Raw genomic sequence first — 23,491 nt, 5'->3', positions numbered from 1 at the left:
CTCATTCCTGCTTCATTTAAAACAAGCCACTGAATATTCATAACTCAGGTCTGAGAAGCTGATAAATGGGTGGACGTTTTAAACTTTAAATTTGCATTTCTACCTGTAAAGATTGTTCTGCTGAGGTTCTCACACATCCTTCACGTTTGATCGTCTCAAGAAGGCATTCCGCTTCTGTGGCCCAGTTTTCCACCCCTTTGAGAAGCTCTTCAATTTTCCCCACTCTGGGCAAAAGCTCAGTGGCCTGTTCAATTACATCTGCATTCTTTTCTCCAGGCTATGAACACGGAAAATTTAGACTCTTAGCAAAGTTATTATTTGTAACATGCTCAAAATTTCCAGGATTTAATCAGCCTGTGGGCTACTTTCTGGCTTTCACTCTGTCACTCAGGAACTTCTTATGGCCAACTCACAGGAGGTAAGAGGGGTACAGGAATCTTCTGATTCTGATATGTACATTCTGGTTCATCAAAGAATGACATGCAAGGCATCAAATGAAAGGTGGTCTCACACTTATTAATATAATTGTGAAATTTATGTACAGGTACTATATAAGGAGTTATGTGTATAAACCAGAGGTCCCCAAATTGTGGGGTGTATCCCCCTATGAAGACACGGACGAACATTCAGGGGGGTGCGGCCAGGCCCCCCAGCTCTGCTCTGGTCCTACCCCCTGCTGCAGCCTTAGCCCCTAGTTGCAGCATGAGGCCTTGGTGCTCAGATCCCAGTCGAAGCGCAAAGCCCCAGCACCTGGCCCCCCGAGGTTCCTGAGGTTCCCACGGCACCCGGGTCCCCGCACCCAGGCCTGCACCTCGGCCCCTGGTGCCCAGCCCCCGGACCCCCTCCCCCAGCCGCAGGAGCCCCACTCCTAGCCTCGGCCCCTGGCCGCAACTCTCCAACAGTGGCCCCGCTCCCAGCTGCAGCCCCCAGGCCCCAACCATGGCTCCACTCCCAATCCAGCCTCAGCTGTGGGAAGGTGGGGGGCGCGGACAGGGGTGGAGGGCCACCGGGTAAAGAGTTTGAGGATCACTGGTATAAACTGAAAATATGTTCTTAAAGTCTGTATCAAGGTACTAGTCACCAGCAAGGGTGAAAAACAGGTTTTCTGTCAGATAGGATATTTGTTTAGTTGTAAATTGAGTATTGTCTTGTTCACAGTGGGTCCGCTATCACTAGTCTGAACTGAATGCAAATGAAGAATTATAAGAAAGAACTTCAGAAAGAATCTAATAGGAAGAGAAATGCAGTGGGAAAAGAGAATCTTATCTTGAGGTGTGGGACAGCACATTTGCTTTATGAAAGAGGAGTCTTAACCACGATTGGTTGAAAATTCTGGAGAGAATTTTGTTAAGATAAACTTCTTAAGACAAGAGATTAACTTGTCAGCGAAGTTTAGACTCTAGAAAGCATTTTATGGTTTTATTTTATATGTAACCATTTGTTTACAATATTTTTACTCACTATTAATTGAATCTCTGTTCTGTGACGATAAACTTATTCTTGTTTTCACTATAAACATATCTAAGTGCTGTGGTGATAAGCAAAGTGCTGCTCCTGAGTTGAACTTTACAGGCCGGTGAGTTCTGTTTCTTTGGGAATAGCAGGCCTGTAATTCTGTGAGTGTTCTGGGGAACAGGGGCTGGATGCTGCAGAGAATCCTCAAGGATCCTCAGGGAGCTGATCTACAGCAGGCATAGACGGGCCCACCAACAGCAATTCCAGGCCCAAGGGCAGAACAGTCAATGGTCCCCTAGAAAGAGATGGCTCAGGTCTGAGTGGGCTTCCACCGGACGTTTTTACTAATTTATTATGTGCCATGCAGGTTCCTGGGCAGCTGAGGAGGCGGTATCTGCTCCTCAGCTTCCCGGGTCCGTGGGACGCCCCAGGGAGATTACTGATGAACCCAGGAAGCTGAGTAGAAGATACCACTTCCTCAGCCGCCCGGGAACGCTGCATGGTGCATAATAAATAAGCTCAGCTCAGCGGAGGGGAGGAGAGCACCAGAGGCAGGGGCCTCAGGGGACTGGATGTGTGGAGGAAAGGATACAAATCTATCCTTCCATCCGCCTGGGCCCTTTCAAATCGCTGGGCCCCTGGGTAATTGCCCCCCTCACCTCTCCTATTGGTGGGCCTGGGCACAGACAAGACTACTTCATGCTAAGGGCAAGTGGGGGTGAGGTGCCTCACAAACCTGGGTACCAACAGGGAGCATCACATACACCCCAAGGAGCACTGGTGAAAGCTGGGAATGAAATTGAGATGTAGTGCCCAAAAAATGGGGCTGTATATTCAATAGATAAAACTACCCAAATTTAAGTGCCCCTATCATTGTTAGAATATAGAACTCTTTACCTCTGCATTCTGAATTTGTCTCCTAATAGCCTCCGTTGAGATATCTGCTGTGTTACCGACGGTATCTGGCACTGCCTCCGCAGTAGACTGAGAATTTCCATTACTGTCAACAACTGACTTATTTTGCTCTTCTTGCATTCTCAGTAATCTCATCTCCTGTGAAAATGTTGCATAGCATTTTTATACTATCTTTTTTTTTTTTTTAATCATTTGTTGGCACAAGAATATCATTAATAAACATACTTTTTAAAAGGGCTCGTCTAGAAAAATGAAACAAAGAGCTCCAGTATATTCTCAGCCATATACTCCATGGCATTCAGCGCTAACAGAGTTCTCAAGGTCTTTTACATAAAGAGGCAGTGAGAGTTACAACTGGAAACCTCTGCATATTGCTTGCTTTCCCTGTTCTACAATGTATAACCCTGAATTGTATGAAAGATTATTGATCTATAAATAACTGGTAATTATACTTTTAAAAACACAGTTATGCTTTTGAAATCTACATAACAAAAGTATCACATGAAAAGAAAATGGAGCTGCGTTTACTTACAAACTGTGTTCTCTTTATAAATTTAGCCCATCTTGTATTCAGTTTTTTCAGTTCTTTAGAAATGTTTGATCCCACTTGCTCATTGCTGACTTCAATTAAAAAGTTTCCAGCTTCATTTAAGGAACCATGCACCAAGTTCCAGTCTGCCAGAATCTCAGTGGGAACCTACAGATATGCATTGAAAGGATTAAAGACAACACCATATAGTTCTTTTATATATTTCCCAAAATAACAACAGTAATTTGCATTTATAATGCTTTCCATCCATAGGCTTTAAAGTGCTTAAAAAGGTGAACAAGTATCTTTATGCTAAATCACAAGGAGACATTCAATCGTATACCTTTTTAGGATGTTCTTTTCGTGTTTCGTCCAACCAGGTCTTCAGTAAGTGATTGTTCTCCATATAAGTAGCCCAAGAAGATAGAACTTTTTGTAGGATAGTGTTTACATTGTAAATATATTCTCTGCACATAGAAATCTTGGAGTCTACCATTTTAAATAGTTTACTAGTATCTTGAGGATCACCAACTAGAATATTAAATACATTACAAAATGAATGTTAGAAATAGGCATTGATTCACATTAATAACTTCAAAATAATATTATTAGGCATATTTCTCAATTGTTTGTAAACTGCCAAAATAAAGAAGTGAATCCTCCTTCCTTTGGTGCTTAAGGGGAATATCATTAACTGTTTGGAAAAACATAAACTAACTACACAAAACCAACATTCTGCAGAAAATAAAAGTATCAGGAATTTAAAACATTAATCATACATCAATTTAAAGCACAACTCTTTTTAAAGCACTGTGTTATTTGCATGCACTTACCTAAGATATTCGTGCTTATGTTTTTGTTTTTCATGTCTTCACATATTCGAAAAGCAGTTTCGAGCTGAGCTGTGAAACCCCTTCCTTCAATAAAATCCTGTACAAAGTTAAAGGGAGTTGGGATGGGTGATACTGACTGACAGAAAAGTATGTAGAAAATTCAATTTGTGATGAATTAATTTTTAGAACATGAACTACATGAACTAAGAAAATACAGGCCAAACATAAACAGAGCAAAATCACGTTACTTCCACCGCTGCGTCCCATCCCTTATCCTTTGTCTGAATTATGCCTGTTATAGGGCCTGATCTTGCAAACTGTTACTTCTGTGAGTAATCCTAATTCATGCATTTAGGGTTTGTCTACACAAACACTTAGGGTATGTCTACACTAGAAACGCTACAGTGGCACAGCAGCAGCTGCGCAATTACTAGGCAATTACTAACTAGGCAATTACTGCTGTGACAGAAGGGGTTCTTCCATCTCTGTAGTAAATCTGAGAGAGATGGTAGGTAGGCTGATGGAAGAATTCTTCCCTTGACCTAGCACTGGGGACTTAGGTTGGTTTAACTAAGTACCTTGAGGTGTGAATTCTTCACATTCCTAAGCCATGTACCTAGGTCAACCTAACTGTCTAGGTATAGACCAGCCCTTAGTTCGCAGCAAGCTGGGGTGTGAATCTACCCCACACTAGCCTGCCAGTTTGGTGCGGATCCTACTGATGCACATTACCACTTCATTAATGAGCTTTGATCTAGTCCCATTTCAAAGAGAATTAGATCGAAGTGCATTATTAAACAGTTAACATGTCAGCAAGGTCCACATGGATAGTTAGTCCATGGCAGGCAAGTGTGGGGTAGGCTCACACCCCAGTTTGCTGTGAACAAATTGTTCATGTAGACAAACACTTCAGCCATTGAATCAAAGAGACCACAGTACTTGCATGAGTCAGGAGCTATTCATTTCAGAATTAAGTTCTTAGATAAGAAACAAATTGGGGAGTGCCATGAGCACCTATGGTACCACAGAACTAACACACAACTTTCTGTTACTGTATACTGTAATGAGGAATCTTGGTAATGTTCCCTAGTGCACTTTAACACAGTCCTGTTTCAAACAGCACTACCCTAAAGCACACTAGGGAACCTTTAATGCACACCAGCAGGGTCAACACAGACCAATTAATGAGCAACACATTAGTGTACTTTAGAAATCACACTCCCATAATCCACATTATTATGGCATTAGTAAGGCTTTTGATACTGTCTTGCGTGACCTTCTCATAAACAAACTAGGGAAATACAACCTAGATAGAGCTACTATAAGGTGGATGCATAATTGGTTGGAAAGCCATTTCCAGAGAGTAGTTATCAGTGGTTCACAGTCATGCTGGAAGGGCATAATGAGTGAGGTTACGCAGGGATCAGTTCTGGGTCTGATTCTGTTCAATATTTTTATTAATGATTTAGATAATGGCATAGAGAGTACACTTACAAAATTTGTGGATGATACCTGACTGGGAGGGGTTGAAAGTGCTTTGGAGAATAGGATTAAAATCCAAAATGATGTGGACAAACTGGAAAAATGGTCTGAAGTAAATAGGATGAAATTCAGTAAGTATAAATGCAAAGTACTCCACTTAGGAAGGAACAATCAGTTGCACACATAGCGTATAAAATGGGAAATGACTGCCTAAGGAGGAGTACTGCAGAAAGGGATCGGGGGATCACAGTGGATCAAGCTAAATATGTCAAAAGTGTAACGCTGTTGCAAAAAAAAGCACACATCTTTCTAGAGTGTATTAGTAGGAGTGTTGTAAGCAAGACACGAGAAGTAATTCTTCCGCTCTGCTCCACGCTGATTAGGCCTCAGCTGGAGTATTGTGTTCAGTTCTGGGTGCCACATTTTCAGGAAAGATGTGGACAAATTGGAGAAAGTCCAGAGAAGAGCAACAAAAATGATTGAAGGTTTAGAAAACATGACCTAAGAAGGATGACTGAAAAAATTGAGTTTGTTTAATCTGGAGAAGAGAAGACTGAGGGGAGACATGATAACAGTTTTCAAGTACATAAAAGGAGAAGGGAGAAAAATTGTTCTTCTTAACCTTTGAGAATAGGACAAGAAGCAATGGGCTTAAATTGCAGCAAGGATTGTTTAGGTTGGACATTAGGAAAAGCTTCCTAACTATCAGGGTAGTTAAGCACTGGAATAAATTGCCTACAGAGGTTGTGGAATCTCCATCACTGGAGATTTTTAAGAGCAGGCTAGACAAACGCCTGTCAGGGATGGTCTAGATAATGCTTGGTCCTGCCATAAATGCAGGGGACTGAACTAGATGACCTCATGAGGTCCCTTCCAGTCCTACGATTCTGTGATAACTGCTCTGTATAGACAATCCTTTACATACAAATAACAATTTCCAGTGTTTTTCTGGTGTTTATTGGATAAATACGGATTTCTTTCTGTTTGTTTGTTTGTTTTTTGGTATCTGGTATGTTTTATTGGTGTTTATCAGTTAAAATCAAAAATCAAAAAGCCCAATAATGCATTATAATAATAAATCTGTATTAACAATGCACCAAGGGGCCAGATTAAACTGACAAAATCCAAGAAATTCAAAGTAAAGGCTAAATCTCCATTCTCAACCCACCATATTATGGGTCACTGTCGATGATGTCTTCAAGAATCGTGTGATTTTACACAACATGTTGCCCCATCCTGCAGTTCTAACGCTGGCAAAATTCTCACTGATTGTAGCATTGCTGGTCTACGGACTGTAATATTGAGTCCCATATGTGCTGTAATAACTAGTCACAAAACGTGAGGTAAGCACAAAATGTAATCAGACAGGTCAACTCATCCACAATGAGGAGCATAAGGCAGGATATGTGCAGATTGGGGTGGAAGAGAAAGAAGGACTGCTGAGTATTACTCTCTGGGAGTAGCAGGTGGTGGCAGACGCTTCTACAATTAGAGTGCTGCTGCTGCAGAATTATGAGAGGAGGTGCAGCAGACCACCTGCTGTCCTGAGTGAGACATTTGTGAATTTGAGGCAGGGAGTGGGTTGATATTGCTGGCCCTCTAAATGTTACAGAGGAAAGGAGGCTAGTCAACTCCCCCCTGAAGATGATGGTAGAAGAGACGCGGTCACACATAATCACGGCAGAAAAGAGAAAGAGATAAATGTGGGGGCAGGAGAGTATTCAGGGCCTGTCATGCTCATAGCTTTTGCTCAAAATCATGCCAAAACTCATCACTTTCACAGGATTTGGACTCAAAATCAAATTAAACTCAGTGGTTTGGACTGAGTTTTGCATTGGAGTTCTTGGGTTCAAATGACATTGAAACTTGAGAGTGAAATCACTCTCACTGGATCCAGCCAAAAAAAAGTCACTGAATCCAGGCCAAAGCCAAACCAGAATGTTTTATGAAACTCTGGGAAATGGTTACAGGAAAAGAGATATTGAAAAAGCGATGGAGGGAGGGAAGGAAATAAGAAGGTGTATTATTGTAAACGTTATCCGTCCTGGCAGGGCCCATTCTAGTGTAAGACGATGGCCACAATCACATGGTCACATTTAGCTCAGCGTGCCTGGCATGAGTACAACAGCCTTTGATCATTTATTTCAATGAGCAAAATTATCTAGCTTCAGAAAGGAGGTAAGTCCTTCATCACTGTATGTGATTCTCCTTGCTGTACAGTGACAAACTGCTGGATGGTCATAAATAACATTTCTATTCCATAGTTGTTTGCAGTGTTGTTATAGCATGTTGGTTCCAGGATATGAGAGAGACAAGGCAGGCGAGGTAATATCTTTTACTGGACAAACTTCTGTTGGTGGGAGATACAAGCTTTTGAGCCACACACAGCTCCATGTAGTTCAAACGCTTGTACCTTCCACCAACAGAAGTTGGTCCAATAAAAGATACTACATTGCCTACCTTGTCTCACTTTTATTCCAGTCTGAAATGTAGGTTAGTTATATAATGCATACACATATCTACAGCAAAATGGCAAGATGTACATGGAGATAGCAAGGCCTTTTATAAAGATACAGATTCAACCTGAAACCCACCCTCCTTTGCATACATCTCCAGTTGTCTCTAGCCATGTGAGCCCCATGCTGGATGGGGTTAGATGTAAGGCTGCATCAAAGAGGGCAACTGCCACTGGTTTAAATTGGAGAACAGTTTCCAAAAATATAAACTATTTTTAAGCTTACATGCCAATCTGCTAGCAATAACTCCACAGATTCTTTAGTCCCATATTTGATGTCCCTGATATTTAACCTTAACGTCACTTCATCTGAGATAGCTGAGCACAGGCAGTAGTGGTATTCTAGAAGCATGCTGAAGTTTGTAGACTGGATATTGCTGAATCTGGAAAACAGTAGAGTTTTGGAATTAAACTAGAGATAAAGAGGCATTTATTTACATATATATAAGAGAGACCTCTCACCTACAAATTACCTGAATTCCAGATATCATATGCAAACACAGTCCCTACTGTTGAAGAGGGAAAAAATTCTAAAATATTTAGGGTTAATTATTTAAGTGACTAATGATTTGGGCACCTTAATTGTTGGATGTCCAATTTAAGAAACCTTAAAAGATGCTGATTTTCAGAAAGCGCAGAGCCTCCACTGTCTGAAAATTTGGCCCCTTGAAAAATCTCTCTAGTTCAGCTTACAAAAATCACTGGCCACTTTTGAAAATGTCAGCTTTAAACTGCATGACAATACCCTGATCAGCATAACTGAGAAGAAGGAACAAAAACATTAAACAAAGGAGGATAAAAGGTGAATACTGTAAAACAGTTTCAGAATGTACACAAGTTCAATATAATGGTTTGTTTTTAATGAGAAGATTAAAACTAATATTCCCCCACTAACTCATCTTCCCCTTTTTCTTGGAACAGTCTCACAATCCTCAGACATGAAACCACCTCTTCCCTCCTTCAAAACCCACAACAAAACAATTTTTTTCACAAAGGTTTTCAAAACTGACGTCTACAAAATCCTTAGTCTAATTTAAAGTCGTAACAATGCCCATTTTACTACTAGCATGTGGCTGAGCTGCTTTGCCTGTGTTTGTACTAGACAGTAATAAATGCCTTGAGGTAAGGACATGTTGTTGTATATGTTTGCAGAACACAAAGTACACTGGTGGTGCTCAATAAATAATAAAATCAGAGATAGCTCAAAACTGGATGGCACCGTTCAGCTTAGGAGCTGACTTTGTCAAGTGAACTTTAAATTCCAGAATTCTTTAGCAGATTCATGTTTTTAATTATTTAATCATACTTTGTACTAATAGTCCTTTCATCTGTAGATCTCCAAATGATTTTAAAAGATGGGTAAGTATCATTATCCTTGTTTTACATATGGGGAAACTGAGGCACGGAAATGTGATATGACAAGATCACGCAGCAAGTCAGCAGCAGAACTGGGAACAGATCACTTATGGCTGTGCTATCTAAGTGCACAGCAACCGCACACAGAAAATAAGTATTTGGAGTCTTTTTCCATAATGGTGCTAAGCTTGCTAAAAAATAACAATTTAACTTAATATGAATGTAGTCAACTCAGGTGCCCAACAGGGTAAATCTGAAAATTGCAACCTTCTTTTCATGTCATCTAGCTTCGCAGGTGGTACCAGTGGCATATCCTTCCCATCTTTATTCTCAAATGATTGAAGGGCGATCAAATGACTGTCAAAATAATCCATCAAGCCCTGGAAAAAACATTATAATATATTTTACTGCTAAGTATTGTATTTGGGAATATGCAATTCACTCCCATTTACAGTGGGAGCTATTAAGAAAACACATTTACCACAGGATCTCATTTCAGTTTTTATTCAGTACAGTATAAATGTATTTCCTACATTACCCCCAAATGTGAGTATTTACACAGAATAGTAAAAACAGCTCACCGCTATATAAGTATTGGTAATATTGCATTAAATCAATACTATCACTGTCTGTTGACTTTTAATGACAACCTCTGCAGATACTATATTACATCTTTTCAAAATATGAAGCTCTTCCTTCACCACATATTAGATGATTGACAGCAAGACCTTGTAAATAAATATCTTTAGTTTTAATTGTCTGATATTGTAAAATCATTATTTAAAAACCCATTTATCCCACTGATAATTTATTAATCCTTTGATGGCAGAAGTTGGAATTTTTGCTGCATAACAATCACACAGGTGCCAATTGCCAAAAGCAACAAACTGAACTTACAAAGTACCCACAGAGAGAGTCTCAGTGTATTTATTGCACAACATTCCCATATGAATAACAATAATCACAATAATGGAATGCAGCAGTAAATACATTCCTGTAAACTACTTTTAAATATTGATGCCACCTGGGAATTGCAGGTAATAAAAGTGTGTGCCACAAATGAAGGGCATAGTTATAACCACACACAAAACAACTATGTTAAAATCAATCATGTAATTAAAGACTGTATCATAATGTATATGTACAATGGGGACAAATTAAGATTGCCTGTGCAATCTTAATTCTCACACTTCCTAATATTTAAGTGATTGACTTTGCAACTTTAATACTGTTCTTTGGACATATTTTTTGTGCGTGATTTCCTAAGAAAAAAAAAACCCCGAAATTCCATCATGTTGCATCATGTGACCACGTAGGTCATAACGGCGTTGGAACTAGAGCTGGTCAAAAAAATGTCAGCAGAACGTTTTCCTGTTGGAAAATGCTGATTTGACAAAATCAAAACGTTTCATGGGAATATGTTGATTCTGTAGAAATTTTTCAAGAGGAAATTATTGAAACATGGGCAAAACTAAGTCTTTTTTCTACCCGATTCTCAGAAATAGCCAAACCACTTTGGCTGAAATGTTTCAAAAAAATCCACAAGGCAGACACCCAACATAGAAAATTACAGCTCAAACAATTAAAGTTTGAAGTAACTGAAAATAGGGTCTTATACTGAGAAGTATTGGGTAACCTTAATAATAGGCAGTGCTACCAGCTCAATCTATGATAAACCCTAACTCCCACCATTCCATTTACAGTCAGGGCACATCAAATGATCAGCCAACTTGGAATATATCCCAAATGACTAGTCATAAAAGGCAAAAGATTATCATTCAGGTATTCTAAAGCTGTTCTTTTAAGAGGCTTGAAACTCAAAAGAACAACTTAAAAATGTCAGGTTTGGGGAGGCAGTGTAAAGATTTCATTACTGCAGTAATATGTTGTGACTTCCAAGTATCAGACTATATTCTCTTTTTTTATAAAACCCCAAGTTGCCAAATACTTAAGCAAATGCTTAACTTTAGGCACATTATTAAGTTCCACTCAAGCCATGTGCTTTTCTGAATAGGAATGTATTTAAGCATAGGCTTGAAGATGAGTACGTGCTTATTTGCTGGCTGACCTGGGACTAAACTAGTTGCAGGAACCATAAATAAAAGAATACCAAGGTGTTAATATGATCAAAATACACTAAATTACTCACTCAACCAAGGCTTTCATTTACATCTCACCCCCATGAAGTCACAAAACTTTCCTACAGACCTCTCTATTTATCTGGTTACCCTGCCATTGTTCAAAATCAACAGCTGCTATCAAAGGCATATAGTACATATATCCTCCCCCCCCCAAAAAAAATCTATCAATCCACTAACCACATTCCCTCCCAAAAACTAACATCACTTCCATAGTAGGTGCTTTGGTAGGTCAGATTTAACTGAGTCTTTTTTAGGTTAACAAACCTTAAATAATATGATTTTTTCTTTGAAGAGGGCCATTGCTTTACAATGGTCCTGCGAATCAGGTAAATCTTCTGCCAGCAGATGTTCTACCTCTTGGAGCCAGACCTCGATGCTGTCGAGAGGTGGGGGTAATGCATGGTCCATCTTTGTTTTCCATTCATTAATCTAAAAGGAGAATACAAGTCGATGGTAAAATCTCTCCATTCATTTCTTGCTAATCCACTGAGAATAGGATAAGATTATTAAATAGAATACTTGTTAATCTAACGTTCTAACTACCTCATGGACAAAATTTGGCCCTCATTAGCAAGCCAGCAGCTCCCACTGCAGCCAAATGGGAGTCATTTGGGTGCATCCAAGGCCGTGGCTTGCTCCCCACCTTGCAATCTTCTTGGTGCTACAGGGAACTGAGCAGTTTTTGTTGATATATGACAACTAATGAAGTTTTGTCACAGGGAAGGAAATTTACCCAACATTAATGGCATGGAGACAGGTGACTCCTATCTGACTGGCTTTCCATCACAGTGGATAAAAATGTCTGATCCACACTAGCCACTTATCAAGCAGGGAGATACTTGGCAATATCAACCCTAGCCATTCCACACCTTGGGACAGGGACAGTTGGCATGACCAAGCTCGTTAGTTGGATTAACAATACTGTTCTGGTAGGGTAGAGTAGCGCAAGAAGGCCATCCGTGCCATGGGAAAAAATATCTAGTCAGCTGCAGATTCTATGGCTCGCTCTTTTCTCTGCTGAGTCATTATTTTAGCCCTAATTATGTCAAACTGAACATTTTGTGCAGAGATCAGCCCCAAACTCTTCACCTGAACACTGCCAAATTTAGAGGAAGATCAGATCCAGACCATACTTTGCATGCCTCTGACAGCCCTAGGAGCAGAGAGGCATAAAGATACCATACAGCCACTTTTGCCATTGCCCGCCTCTATCGACCCACCCCCATAAACTTGGAACCCTACCCACCATCCCCAGCTCAACTGGCCCTCAGGATCAGGGTCAATATCTAAATATAGTGTTTCCTCCCTCTCCACCAAAAGAAGCAACTTAACTATGCTACAGTCTAAATTCCTGGGATGAGTTTTATCCTCTGCATAGAATGTGTTCATATTAATAACATAAATAGCAGCTAGAAATGCTTCTGTAACCTGGGAGGTGAGGTTATCCCATGCTGCTTTCATCTGTTTCTGCTCTTCACTTAGCTCAGGCACACTTCTTTTCAAAGACAACACTGGCAGAAAGGGTCTTTTCTCTTCGTTAAACAATTCCATAAATGATAGCATTTCCTAGGATTAAAATGGGAAGGCAATTTATAGCGGAAAACTATCACAAGTAATAGTTCTTAGAATCAAATATTACTGTTGGAGGTGCATGTCTGGCTCCTATTTATTTCAGTGGGTGTTGCACATGAGGAATGACAGTATGATAAGACTACTGAGGTCAACGGAAATCAAGCACAATCATCTAAGGGCAGTATCTGGGGCTTACAATGTATGCTTACCATGCTAGAGCTGAATATTTAATATCATGTTAATGCATTATTCCCAAGCAACTACACAGAAATATCTTTAACTTCCTGTAGTGCTATACTATTCAACTGTACTGAGAAAAATATCTTGTCTGGAGACTAGGTATAGTCAACATGGGGAACTGAGAAGAAGAAAATGTTACTACATATTACATACAAGACCTAAGTGTGTCACACAAATGTAGCCCAACTGGGGGGGGGGAACATTCTGAAATCAGTTACTTTTGCATTTTGACTATCAAAGAGGGAAGTCAGACCAGTTGCAGAACATACAGTAAATCCAGTCTGACTGACTCTGCATGGAATTTAAGTAAGAAGAAGAGAAGAAAACACCTCTCCTGGCCTACAAAAATATTTGATCTCTCGTTTTCAGTCAGACTTTGTATGGGCTCATGTTCTCTAAGGGTTAAATTGTGATTATCCCCCCACTATTAGTATGGAGAGCCCTGGACTCAGCAAAACCACTAACAAGGGAGAGCACTGCACAGGTACTGCAAGTCCCATACTCTTCAAGAAGTACAGCTCCATGGGGTCTCCCTGATGGACCGCGGAGGATGGATTTGAGGGCACGCTAAGGCCAGTGCGATATGTGGATCCATTGCCTTTCTTTCCCGCTCCCAAAGAGGGCAGAGTGCAACACTGAAGTTGCAATATCATCTACTGTATGGGAAAAGAGATATTTACTTCTCTAATGGCCCCATAAGTCTCCCTTCTATATACTCTGGTTAACTGGGCTGTACAAATGGAGGAAGCTGCTCCCCTAAGGCATGAGTAGCAGGCAAGATTTCCAGCACTTCTTCAGTAACAAAAAATTGGTGTGAGACCTACAATGTTATCACCATAATAACTGAGAAACATATATCTACATTCCTTCTGGAAAGGGAATTTTATCTTAACTCTTCCTGAATGGTGACTTTGGTTTATTTACCAGGGATGGATTTGTGATTTATTTTTTTGTTTTTGTTAAATTTAAATCTTCAGAATGGACAATAACATGAAAAGCTACTTTTGGGGGCCTTATGTTAATATTTCTCTTTGCAAATACTATATAAATGTTCAAACCTGTCATTTAAATGCTACTTACTTGAAACTTCCTGTAGCATGTTTCATTTTCTGTATCAACCAATAACTTTGTTAACTTCTTCTCTTGTGCAGTCAGCCAGCTCAAGGCCTCTTTTACTTTTCCCTGGTAATTGGAGCAGAAAATTCCATTTTTGCATTCTGCAAGTCTTATTTTTAGTTTGCATTGTGCCATAAAACAACATGCTAGTGAAGCCTTGCCACTCACTAAAGTCCGTTCCAAAGCCCATTGAAATCAATGGAAAGACACCCACTGACTTTAATGAGCTTTGGATCAGGCTCTACAAATAGACACAGTAAGGCAACTTAAAACAAGTGGCCAGACTTCAGGGTAATACAGGAACATTGTATCATATGCAAATAGTTTGATAATAGATAAATGTGCCAGTAGATGGCACTCAAAAACATATAACATACACCCTGAGTTTTGTAAACCCAACAGAATTCTTGCTGTGTCCTTTCAACAACTTTCTCTGGCTGCTCATTACATCAGCTTCTAATAAGGAGGAGCTGGGGTTGCTCAGCACTTTTGAAAATCAATCTACTTCGATTTAGATACCTAACTATGACTTTAGGAGCTTGCATTTAGGCAAAAAGGCCTGAAAACGTTGGCTGAAATATTTATGGCCATCTTAACTAATCAAAAAGTGCACTTTGCGACAAAGTGTCTGTATACACTATTATTAAAAAAATCCACCATGTTGGGGATCTTGGTTACAATAATAGAGTGCCAGACAAGGTTAAAATAAGCTCAGTTGTGTCATTGTAGACAGGATCACACCATCTTTTATAACTATGTAGCTGAATTATGCTACAGGCTGTGCAAAGGAGGTGTTGAAATTCTCAGTCAGAGTTACGAAAAGCAAAAAGTACACTCATTTGGCTTGGTTCAATGATAAAACAAATGACCTACCTGCATGTCTTCTTCAGCCACAGGTACACTTCTGGAATATTGCAGAAACTGAGCCACATAAGTCATGATAGATTTTTCATCTGGACTGATAACATCAACATCTGCGAGAGGGAGCACACTATTAGCCCGTTCCTGCACATTTCTCAGTTTGATCGTACGATTATATATTACAGAGCAATTCTGAAAATTCACCAAGTACAAATGAATTTATTTTTCAGCATCTCAGTTAAAATTTCACCGATGAACATCAGTATTAAATGGATTTTTTCCTCAGGAATATTGTAATATAAAACAGCAAATTTGTTTGGTTTTTTTGCAGTTTAGATGTACCTTTTGTTATAAATAGACAAGGGTCTAACAGTATCCGCATCATACCTCATAGCAAGGGTATACAAAACAGATAGTTTACCTTCAGGTTCAAGAAGTCTTGGAATATTTAATTCATGTTCTGCAATTTTAAAAGCCTCCTTCAGATTTTCTCTGTTGGCTCTCCCCTTTGCTCTGTCTATGTCAACTAAATCTGGTCTTAAGGCATGGATGATAGATAAAAAAGCCAGTCCATTCCTCCAGCTTGATTTGAAATCTGCCACATTGATAGATCCATGCCTGCCCCAAAATCATAAAGAATAAAATGTCATGCTCTGTTTCCTCAAAATATTTAATATTCACTTATCAATACAATGTAAACCAGGTCAGACGAGCCTGATCCAAATCCCACTGGAGTTACTGGGAATCTTTCCCATGAATTCTGTGGAAGCTGAGTCAGACCAGTTATGTGTGTTCAATATAATCGTTCCAACAAACTTAAAAACTGAAATATTTTTCATTGCTTAGTACCATGCTGCTTTCACTTCTTTTTTGGGTGCTTCAACAGCACTTTGATTACCAAATTTATCTTCTTTTGTTTATTATGTTTGATGTACCTATCATCAATGCCTTTCACAGGATGAAAAACAACAAACGAAACACTAGACTTAGCCAAGTGCATCCAGATATTTCTCTACAAGTCAACACGAGCTAGGCATCTTACTACCTAAGGCCTTTTTGAAAATCCCAGTCTTAAATTTATTACATTACTTTTGGAAATTAAATTAGGACTAGAGAAATGAAAGAAAGTATGTAGAGAGGGATCCCACAATTTCTACAATGTATCTGGTGTCTAGATGATACAGTGATGTCTACAGAGGATGTATGAGTCACAATGAGTACTAAGAAAACAACTCCTCAAAAACAGTTCATGTACAGTGGATATGAAGGTATGTGAACAGAGGTTAACACACGGTGCTACTAATCTTGCTTGATTAAAACATGAGGGTCTATTGATTTAAAAACCAATGTTGATCTTTATATATATATATATATATATATATATATATATATATATATATATATATACACACACATATATATGTTATAGCAGTCACTGATATATTAAATCCACTATAATCGTAATCAAATAGACTATACAATTGCAGAATAAAAGTAGGCAAAAGAAAGAAGATGATTAGGAATAAGAGAGCTTGCATTTACATGCAAACCCCATAGCTTCAATAAAACAAAGTAAAAATATAAAAAATGTAAGATTCCACTCCTGACAAAGTGTTGCATATACATCCAGTAGAAAGCACCTGCTGTGCTGACAAACACCCTAACCTCCCACTAATATGAATGGAACATTAGTGGGGTGAAGTCAGATAAAATGATAAACAGGAGAGCTAGAAAGAAAGAGCTCAGGTTTAGGTAATATTTTTTAAAATGTATTTACGCGAGGCAGTGGTTTTTCAAGGAAATTTAAATGTAAAGCCCTGATCTTGCAAAAACATGCAGCACAGGATTAATACTCTCATTTAAATCAATGGAATGACCTGCAGTGTGCAAAGTTAAGCAGGTGTATAAATCTCTGTTGGAGCAGAGCCTGAGCCTTCTTAACTCTATAAAAAGTCCTTAACTCATGAGATGCCTTCTTTTGGCTTGTGCAATGCTCTAGAGGGAAAACTGGGAAACTGATTTTGTCCAGATACTCTGCTTTTTTCCTTTTCAACAAATTCTTGGACAATTAGTGTAATTTTGTTACTAAAAGAACCAGAAAATGCTAATCCAATAGGATTGAAACTGGCAAATCACGCAACCATTGCAGTAGGCACATTACATGGAATACAGCGACAGCTAATAAAAAAGAAAGCCAAACAAGCTAATTTACTTATCAGTGTTTTATTAGTATCATTAGCTCCAACTTCTTATATTTAAAGGACCTTTGTCAACATATTTAGGCTCCAAATTTGAAATTCAAGCTTTGTTAAAACTGATGTGAAACATCAACTAGATTCTAATGTGCTACTTTTTTGTTATATCTAGTTAATCAATTGATCATTAAGAAATTAAACAGACAAAATATAGCACCACTGTAGGGTGACACAGTAAAAATAAACATGAGATACACTTTATAAGCCTTTCATGGTACTTACATTGAACACTGCTCCTTCACCCACAAAAGGAGGGCCTTCTTTGCAGACATCTTCCACCGTTTCTTAACTTTACCTCTTTTTTTTGCCTTTGGGCTTGCAGTTGGAGATGAGTCAACGACGCTCGAGCAATCAAGAGATGGCTGATTATAACTACAACCCAGGGTCCAGGCAAGTTCTTCAATCTACCAGAAACAGGGGAAGAGTTTAACAGTGTTTCATTCTAAAGAATAACCACAGAGATCAGATGCCGAGAACCACTAAGGAATAAGAAATCCACTATGATTTTATTATAGCTAGAGCTGGATAACCCAACACTTCTACTACAAGAACTCTTAAGACTCTGTTTTCAGTAGCTTATAACTCTGCAAACTTTAACTGTTGGGTTGATGTGCTCCATGCTGAGTGTCTGCCTCAAGCTGAATTTGTTTGGAACATTTTAGCCAAAACAGTTAAGTTACTTCCAAAAACAAGACTACAGAAAAATACATTGTTTTGCCCATTCCGGCGACCTTTTCTTTAACAAACTGTGGCACACCGATACTTTGGAGCAGGGGCTTGCAATTTGGCAGGCCTTTGTGTCAAGGAGGCGCCTTGTGCCATCACTGTGAAAATTCACCCAAATTTAGCTAAGTTATAAGCCTTTGAAAAAAAGTCACAGCTCACACTTGCTCAGTACAGACTTGCCAGAGCAGCCCAGCTTAATTCTCTTTAAAAATTCTATCTACATTGAGTATGCTCCAGCCTAGGGTTAGGAGAACCTTCCCTGTAATTGCAGCTCTGAGCTGCTGCACGCTGGGCCGGGCCCAGGCACCAGACCAGAGAGCAGGTAGCCTGTCTCTCCTGTGCACATACTTGCAGGCAGAATCTGGCCCATTGTTTTAAACCAGTTATTAAAAATATTGACATGCTGTCAATTATATTCTGCTCAGCTACCAGGAATCTAGTACCCATTTCAGAGAAGCAGCTACAATGTGAAATGAGAGCACATTAGATATGTTTCCTCTCTGAGGCCAAGCCAACACTTCAGGCATACAGCATAATAAGCCTTTTGGTTTGTGCTTATGCATAATTCATCACATTTTGTGACCATTTCATTCCACAATTTTTGTGCTTTTTTCACGTACTAAAAATATTTTTTCACATCACTGCAATACTTACATGAAAATGCAATATGATTGTCCAAATTAGGCCAAGCACAATGGAAGGTTTTCCTTCAATAATGTCAGCAACATGAATATTTATGAGCTTGATCTGGAAAAAGAGGATCATTGTTAAAGAAGGAACATGTTCCACAAGCTAAACTGGTCTGAAGAGTGAATTTTAAAGTTCACTTCAATACTCACTGATTTGCTCTTTAAAAATTTCAAGGCATTTTCTATATTGCTTCTGCACTGGAAGGGGTTACATCCTTTCTCCCGTGGCTACAAATTTAAAAAAAAAATATTGCTCAATCATCTGTGACGATCTGTTTTATTTTAAATCGTTTACCAATAAAGGTCCTGATGCTGCAAAGATTGATGTCTGATTTTGCATCCATTCACACCAGTGGCAAAGCTTCCATTAATTTAAATGATGCAGCATCAAGACCCTTGTGAGTAGTCCTTGTCTGCAAGAAGCCTCCTCTTTAGCACAGTACAGCTAAAGCATGGTGCCAGTAAGTTCTTGTTGCTTGAGACCTTACAGCAAGGACAGATGATTCTTAATGAGAGAGCCTGCAAGCTGTGAGACAGTGGTTCCTGGCAATGAAGGTGTGACGGGATACCCACTGAATCCAGTGGGACTGCTCACGTGCTTACAGTTAAGCACATCCATAAATCCTTTGCAGGATTTAGACCAAAGCAGAGATTTCATTACTTTATTTTCTCTTACCAGTTGTTGACCTGAAAGTACTTCCAGCAGGTCCAAGAGCACATGTCCTTCCTTGAAGTCTGTATATAGATCTGAGATAACGGAAGGAGGAGTATGCTGCAAATGTAATACATTTAGATGCGAGTTACATGCTGAATTCTGAAATCATTGATTGTCTTGCTTTTTTTTAAAAAAAAGTTTACATTTCCTTGCCTTTTTTTTGTTCCACTTACTATTTTTCTGTTTATTGCAGTAGAATGATAGAGAAAATGGATTTCTTTTAAAGTCAAGGGCCCCAATTCAAGAAAACATCCTTGTTTAGGAAAGCACTTAAGTATGTGCTTAACTTTAAGTAATTAAAGCCAATTAACTTTAAGCACATGCTTAAGTGCGTTCATGAATAAAGGTGGACTTAAGCACCTGCTAAACTGCTCTCCTGTACTGGGGCCAAAATGATTATGTTTCTAGCTATCCCTTTAAGGAGGCTAAGAAGAAGCAGGTAACTCAGCTCTGAGGCAAAATTTCCAGTAACTAATTCTGAAAAATATGAACATCAGAACGAGCAGTTGATTAATGTTCTCGCTTTTCACCAATGAACTCTAAAGTTTGAATAATGACTTCGGAGATAAATGAAAATTACCTTAATGTTGCTCGCTATTTCCGGACATTATTTGCAGACATTAATGTTGCTCACTATTTGTGGACCACGTTGTGGTTGCCTATCTCTGCTTAAGAAGGGACCAGAGCTGGAATAGTTGGCATGCCACAGGTCAGGACCAAAGAGCATTGACAGAGCTGATTTGTGAAAGCTTACAGAGTACCTGCCTCCTCTACTGCTATTTCTGTTAATCCTTGACTTTCACTGAATTAAAACAACGTTTTAAACATATTCTAGTGTAGCACAAATATACAACAATAAAAAAATCAAACAGCTTTTGATAATACCTATATAACAACAACAAAAAACAAACAAAAACACCACACAAATATATAACCAGGTACATCCATCTCTGCTATGTGCGTGTTATTCAACAGTTAAAACATACTTTTCCAGGCTAATTTTCCCTGTTGAACCATGAGTATTTAAATTAGTTTGATTTGTTCATTCTTTTACATTTTGCTCTCCAAAATGCAGTTCTAAAATTTATTCACAAACAACAGCAACAACAAAAAAACCAACAATTTTGTTTAACGTTAGTTAATGTTGCTCTCCTCAGTAAACATCATAAAAAATTAAGAAATGCAAAGTTAAAGATGAAAAAGAATTAAAAGTTTCCAAAGTCAAACACTACCAAATTAGGAAATGCCAGAATGAACATTGCTCATGCATTCTTAAATCAGCCCCATTGTGCATATGCTTTACGATACATTCTTTAATACATGTCCCCATATTATTTTTTTCACAAAACCCTGGTTCATTCAGTGCACAGGATGGATCTGCTCTGGGGATGAACTGGGATTGTGTAGAGAAGGAGCCTGTTGTCTATAGGACCCCATGCCTCATCTGTTGCAGAAGTTGGTAGTTGTGTAGTGAATGAGCCAGAAGCTGGCAGGAAGACAAAGGTGGTCTTGTGGTCAGGGCAATTCAATGCCACCCTGAAGACTTGGAGTCTATCCCTGCCTCTGCAATTAAGTTCCTATGTGATGCTGGGCAAGTCACTTACACCAAACTGTTCACATAGTCACTTCTGCGTGTAATTAGACTGTATAACAATCATACCCACAAGGGAGCCGAATTAAGTTTCCTTGGGCAACGTTCATTCCGGCATTTCCTAATTTGATAGTGCTTGACTTTGCAACTTTTTAACCCTTTTATATCCTTAACTTTGTACTTCCTCATTTTTTATGGCTTGTTTATTGAGGAAGGCAATCTTAACAAAAGTTAAACGGACTCTTTTGTTTGTGAATTTTTTTAGTTTTTTAATAGAAAGAAAATATTTTATATATGTGCTATTTAAATAACAGAGTATTTCTGCATTCGTTGTTTTCAACGTATATTTTTTGCCATTGTTATCTTTGTAAAGCGCCACATTTCACCAGACAGTGTTGTGTCGATAAATGCATTCAAAATAATTAAATTAATCTGTATTCACATAAAACACCCAGAAAGCCATAGCCCCCAGTTTGTAAGCAGCACAGAAAAGGGGCTGTCGTTTTGTAGCTTTGTATTTATGTAACCCGTTTCTGAGGAAAGTAAACAATTAACCTTGAAATTAAACAGTATAAACCTAAACAGTACAGCGGGAGCTTAGCCAAACACAGTATGCTTTCTTTACAGTTACTCCTGTGACCTACTGTAGTCTGAGGTAAATCAGTTATTGCCATGACAACAAGAGTAATATGAAGTGTTGCTGTAGCCCATGTTAGTCCCAGGATATTAGAGAGAGACAAGGTGTGTGAGGTAATAGCTTTTATTGGACCAACTTCTGCTGAGAGAGACTCTCTCACCAACAGAAGATGGTCCAATAAAAGCTATTACCACATCCACCTTGTCTCCCTAACAAGGGTAACAGTGACTTTCCCAAGTGTGCAAATGAACTGGGGAAGGGAGAGGAGGAGTGAGTGATGAGTGGTTATCTCTGATGTCATAACGTTACAGCTCACACGACAGCAGAGGGCATCAAACATATGGGGTGGGAAGCGGGAAATCAGGTTTTTTCCACTGTTCCTGTTTTCCCAAATGTCCTAAAAAACAACATATCAACATAAAATACACTGGAGTTAATTCGTCACACTCACTAATTAGTGCGTAAAATTTGCTTTAAATTCCCCATGGCATGTTTACAAAAAAGGGTTTTGAAAAAAGGAGACCCTGAGATGCAGAACCCGTAAAGCATAAATTTCTGATGCAAGCTTAACTATAGTCTTCTTATTACAAGATCATAATAAGAAAAAACCGCCCTACACAGGCCATTTTCTTACCTTTGCCAATTGTGAATTTATCCAGCCAGTGAAGGTTTTCTTCTGTATGCATTCCTGCTCCACTGTGAAAAAAGAAAAATCACTTAATGAAACAATTTGACTATATTTATTTCACTTTTTCAGAGAGAAACAGGGAATCTATTCCAAATCTAAGCGCTGCCCTCTCAATGGGCTTTTTAATACAGATTTTAATATTATTTTCTGGAATCTTATTCAGTGCCGATATTTTCTTCCACTCGGAAAGCACCTACAAGGAGCTCCACAACCAGAAAACACACTTTTACTGGACATGATGGGCCTTTATCTGAAGAAAGGGTCCATCCACACAGAGAATCTTAATGTTCTTTAAGATTTCTTTTTTAGAAGCTCAACTAAGGCGAATGTGCCTACAAAGCCATATGTCTAAACCAGCTTGGGCCTCAACCTATTTCTAAATGTCCCTCAGAAGCTTTAGGCCGATTGTCAGCATCAATCCACTGTTCAATTCTAAAAGTTCAGATCAAGGGTAAAATTGTCAAAGGGGCTTCAGTCATTTAGGGTATGGCTACAGAGGGATAAAAGACCTGCAGCTGGCCCAGTCAGCAGACTCAGGCTCGCGGGGCGTTAGGCTCCGAGGCCGAAAAACTATTATGCGGACATTTGGGCTCAGGCTGGAGCTCAGGCTCCGGGACCCAGCGAGGGTGGAGGGTCCCAGAGCTCAGGCTCCGGGACCCAGCGAGGGTGGAGGATCCCAGAGCTCAGGCTCCAGCCTGAGCCCAAATGTCTACACGGTGACTTTTTAGCCCCACAGCTTGAGCCCTGCGAGCCCATTTCAGCGGACCTGGGCCAGCTGCAGCCATTGCCATAGGGCTTTTATCCCCGTGTATGCGTACCCTCAGGGGCCTAAGTTCCACTGACTCCCACTGAGACTTAGGCGCTTAAGTCAGTTAGGCATTGCAATGCTGAGCAAATCAATCCCTAAGCACCTTTAAAAATCTGGGCCATAGGTTTAGAAAATTTAGAAAATTTTACCCCTCCTCTGAAAGTAGTTTCTACAAATGGCATTTCAGAGGCTTTGCCCTTCTGACGGAAAGTCAAGCATGATGTTTACTAAGGAGACATAAATAAAATATATCACTTTGCTCTCATTTTTGTTTCCAAGTTTAACATAGTTCATTTGAGCAGTTAACCAATGATGGACGGGGTTAAGGGAAGTCATTTTAAGCCCACAGGATACAAAGCAAAATACT

The 23,491-nt window shown here is 39.3% G+C and overlaps 1 protein-coding gene across 2 annotated transcripts in view; it reads right to left on the bottom strand.

Annotated features, from left to right (window-relative positions):
- The window catches only part of SYNE2 (spectrin repeat containing nuclear envelope protein 2), a 275,575-nt gene that overhangs the window by 211,546 nt on the left and 40,538 nt on the right, over positions 1 to 23,491 (bottom strand). For both annotated transcript variants that reach the window (XM_067554922.1, XM_067554923.1), the window contains 17 exons: positions 22,263 to 22,324; positions 19,362 to 19,457; positions 18,836 to 18,913; positions 18,651 to 18,743; positions 17,493 to 17,674; positions 15,437 to 15,633; positions 15,028 to 15,128; positions 14,119 to 14,220; positions 12,655 to 12,792; positions 11,491 to 11,655; positions 9,353 to 9,465; positions 7,956 to 8,112; positions 3,733 to 3,829; positions 3,243 to 3,430; positions 2,903 to 3,067; positions 2,353 to 2,508; positions 104 to 277 (listed from right to left, as the gene is read on the bottom strand). In XM_067554922.1, the coding sequence (XP_067411023.1) occupies positions 104 to 277; positions 2,353 to 2,508; positions 2,903 to 3,067; positions 3,243 to 3,430; positions 3,733 to 3,829; positions 7,956 to 8,112; positions 9,353 to 9,465; positions 11,491 to 11,655; positions 12,655 to 12,792; positions 14,119 to 14,220; positions 15,028 to 15,128; positions 15,437 to 15,633; positions 17,493 to 17,674; positions 18,651 to 18,743; positions 18,836 to 18,913; positions 19,362 to 19,457; positions 22,263 to 22,324 (2,264 nt within the window). The remainder of the gene's footprint in view (positions 1 to 103; positions 278 to 2,352; positions 2,509 to 2,902; positions 3,068 to 3,242; positions 3,431 to 3,732; positions 3,830 to 7,955; positions 8,113 to 9,352; positions 9,466 to 11,490; positions 11,656 to 12,654; positions 12,793 to 14,118; positions 14,221 to 15,027; positions 15,129 to 15,436; positions 15,634 to 17,492; positions 17,675 to 18,650; positions 18,744 to 18,835; positions 18,914 to 19,361; positions 19,458 to 22,262; positions 22,325 to 23,491) is intronic.

Source organism: Emydura macquarii, unplaced genomic scaffold (genome assembly GCF_026122565.2).
Source record: "Emydura macquarii macquarii isolate MOO-44397 ecotype Brisbane River unplaced genomic scaffold, CSIRO-AGI_Emac_v2 contig_1551, whole genome shotgun sequence".
Lineage (NCBI taxonomy): Eukaryota > Metazoa > Chordata > Testudines > Chelidae > Emydura > Emydura macquarii.
The sequence above is the reverse complement of the archived record's forward strand: the minus strand, read 5'-3'. Positions and strand labels throughout refer to the sequence as shown.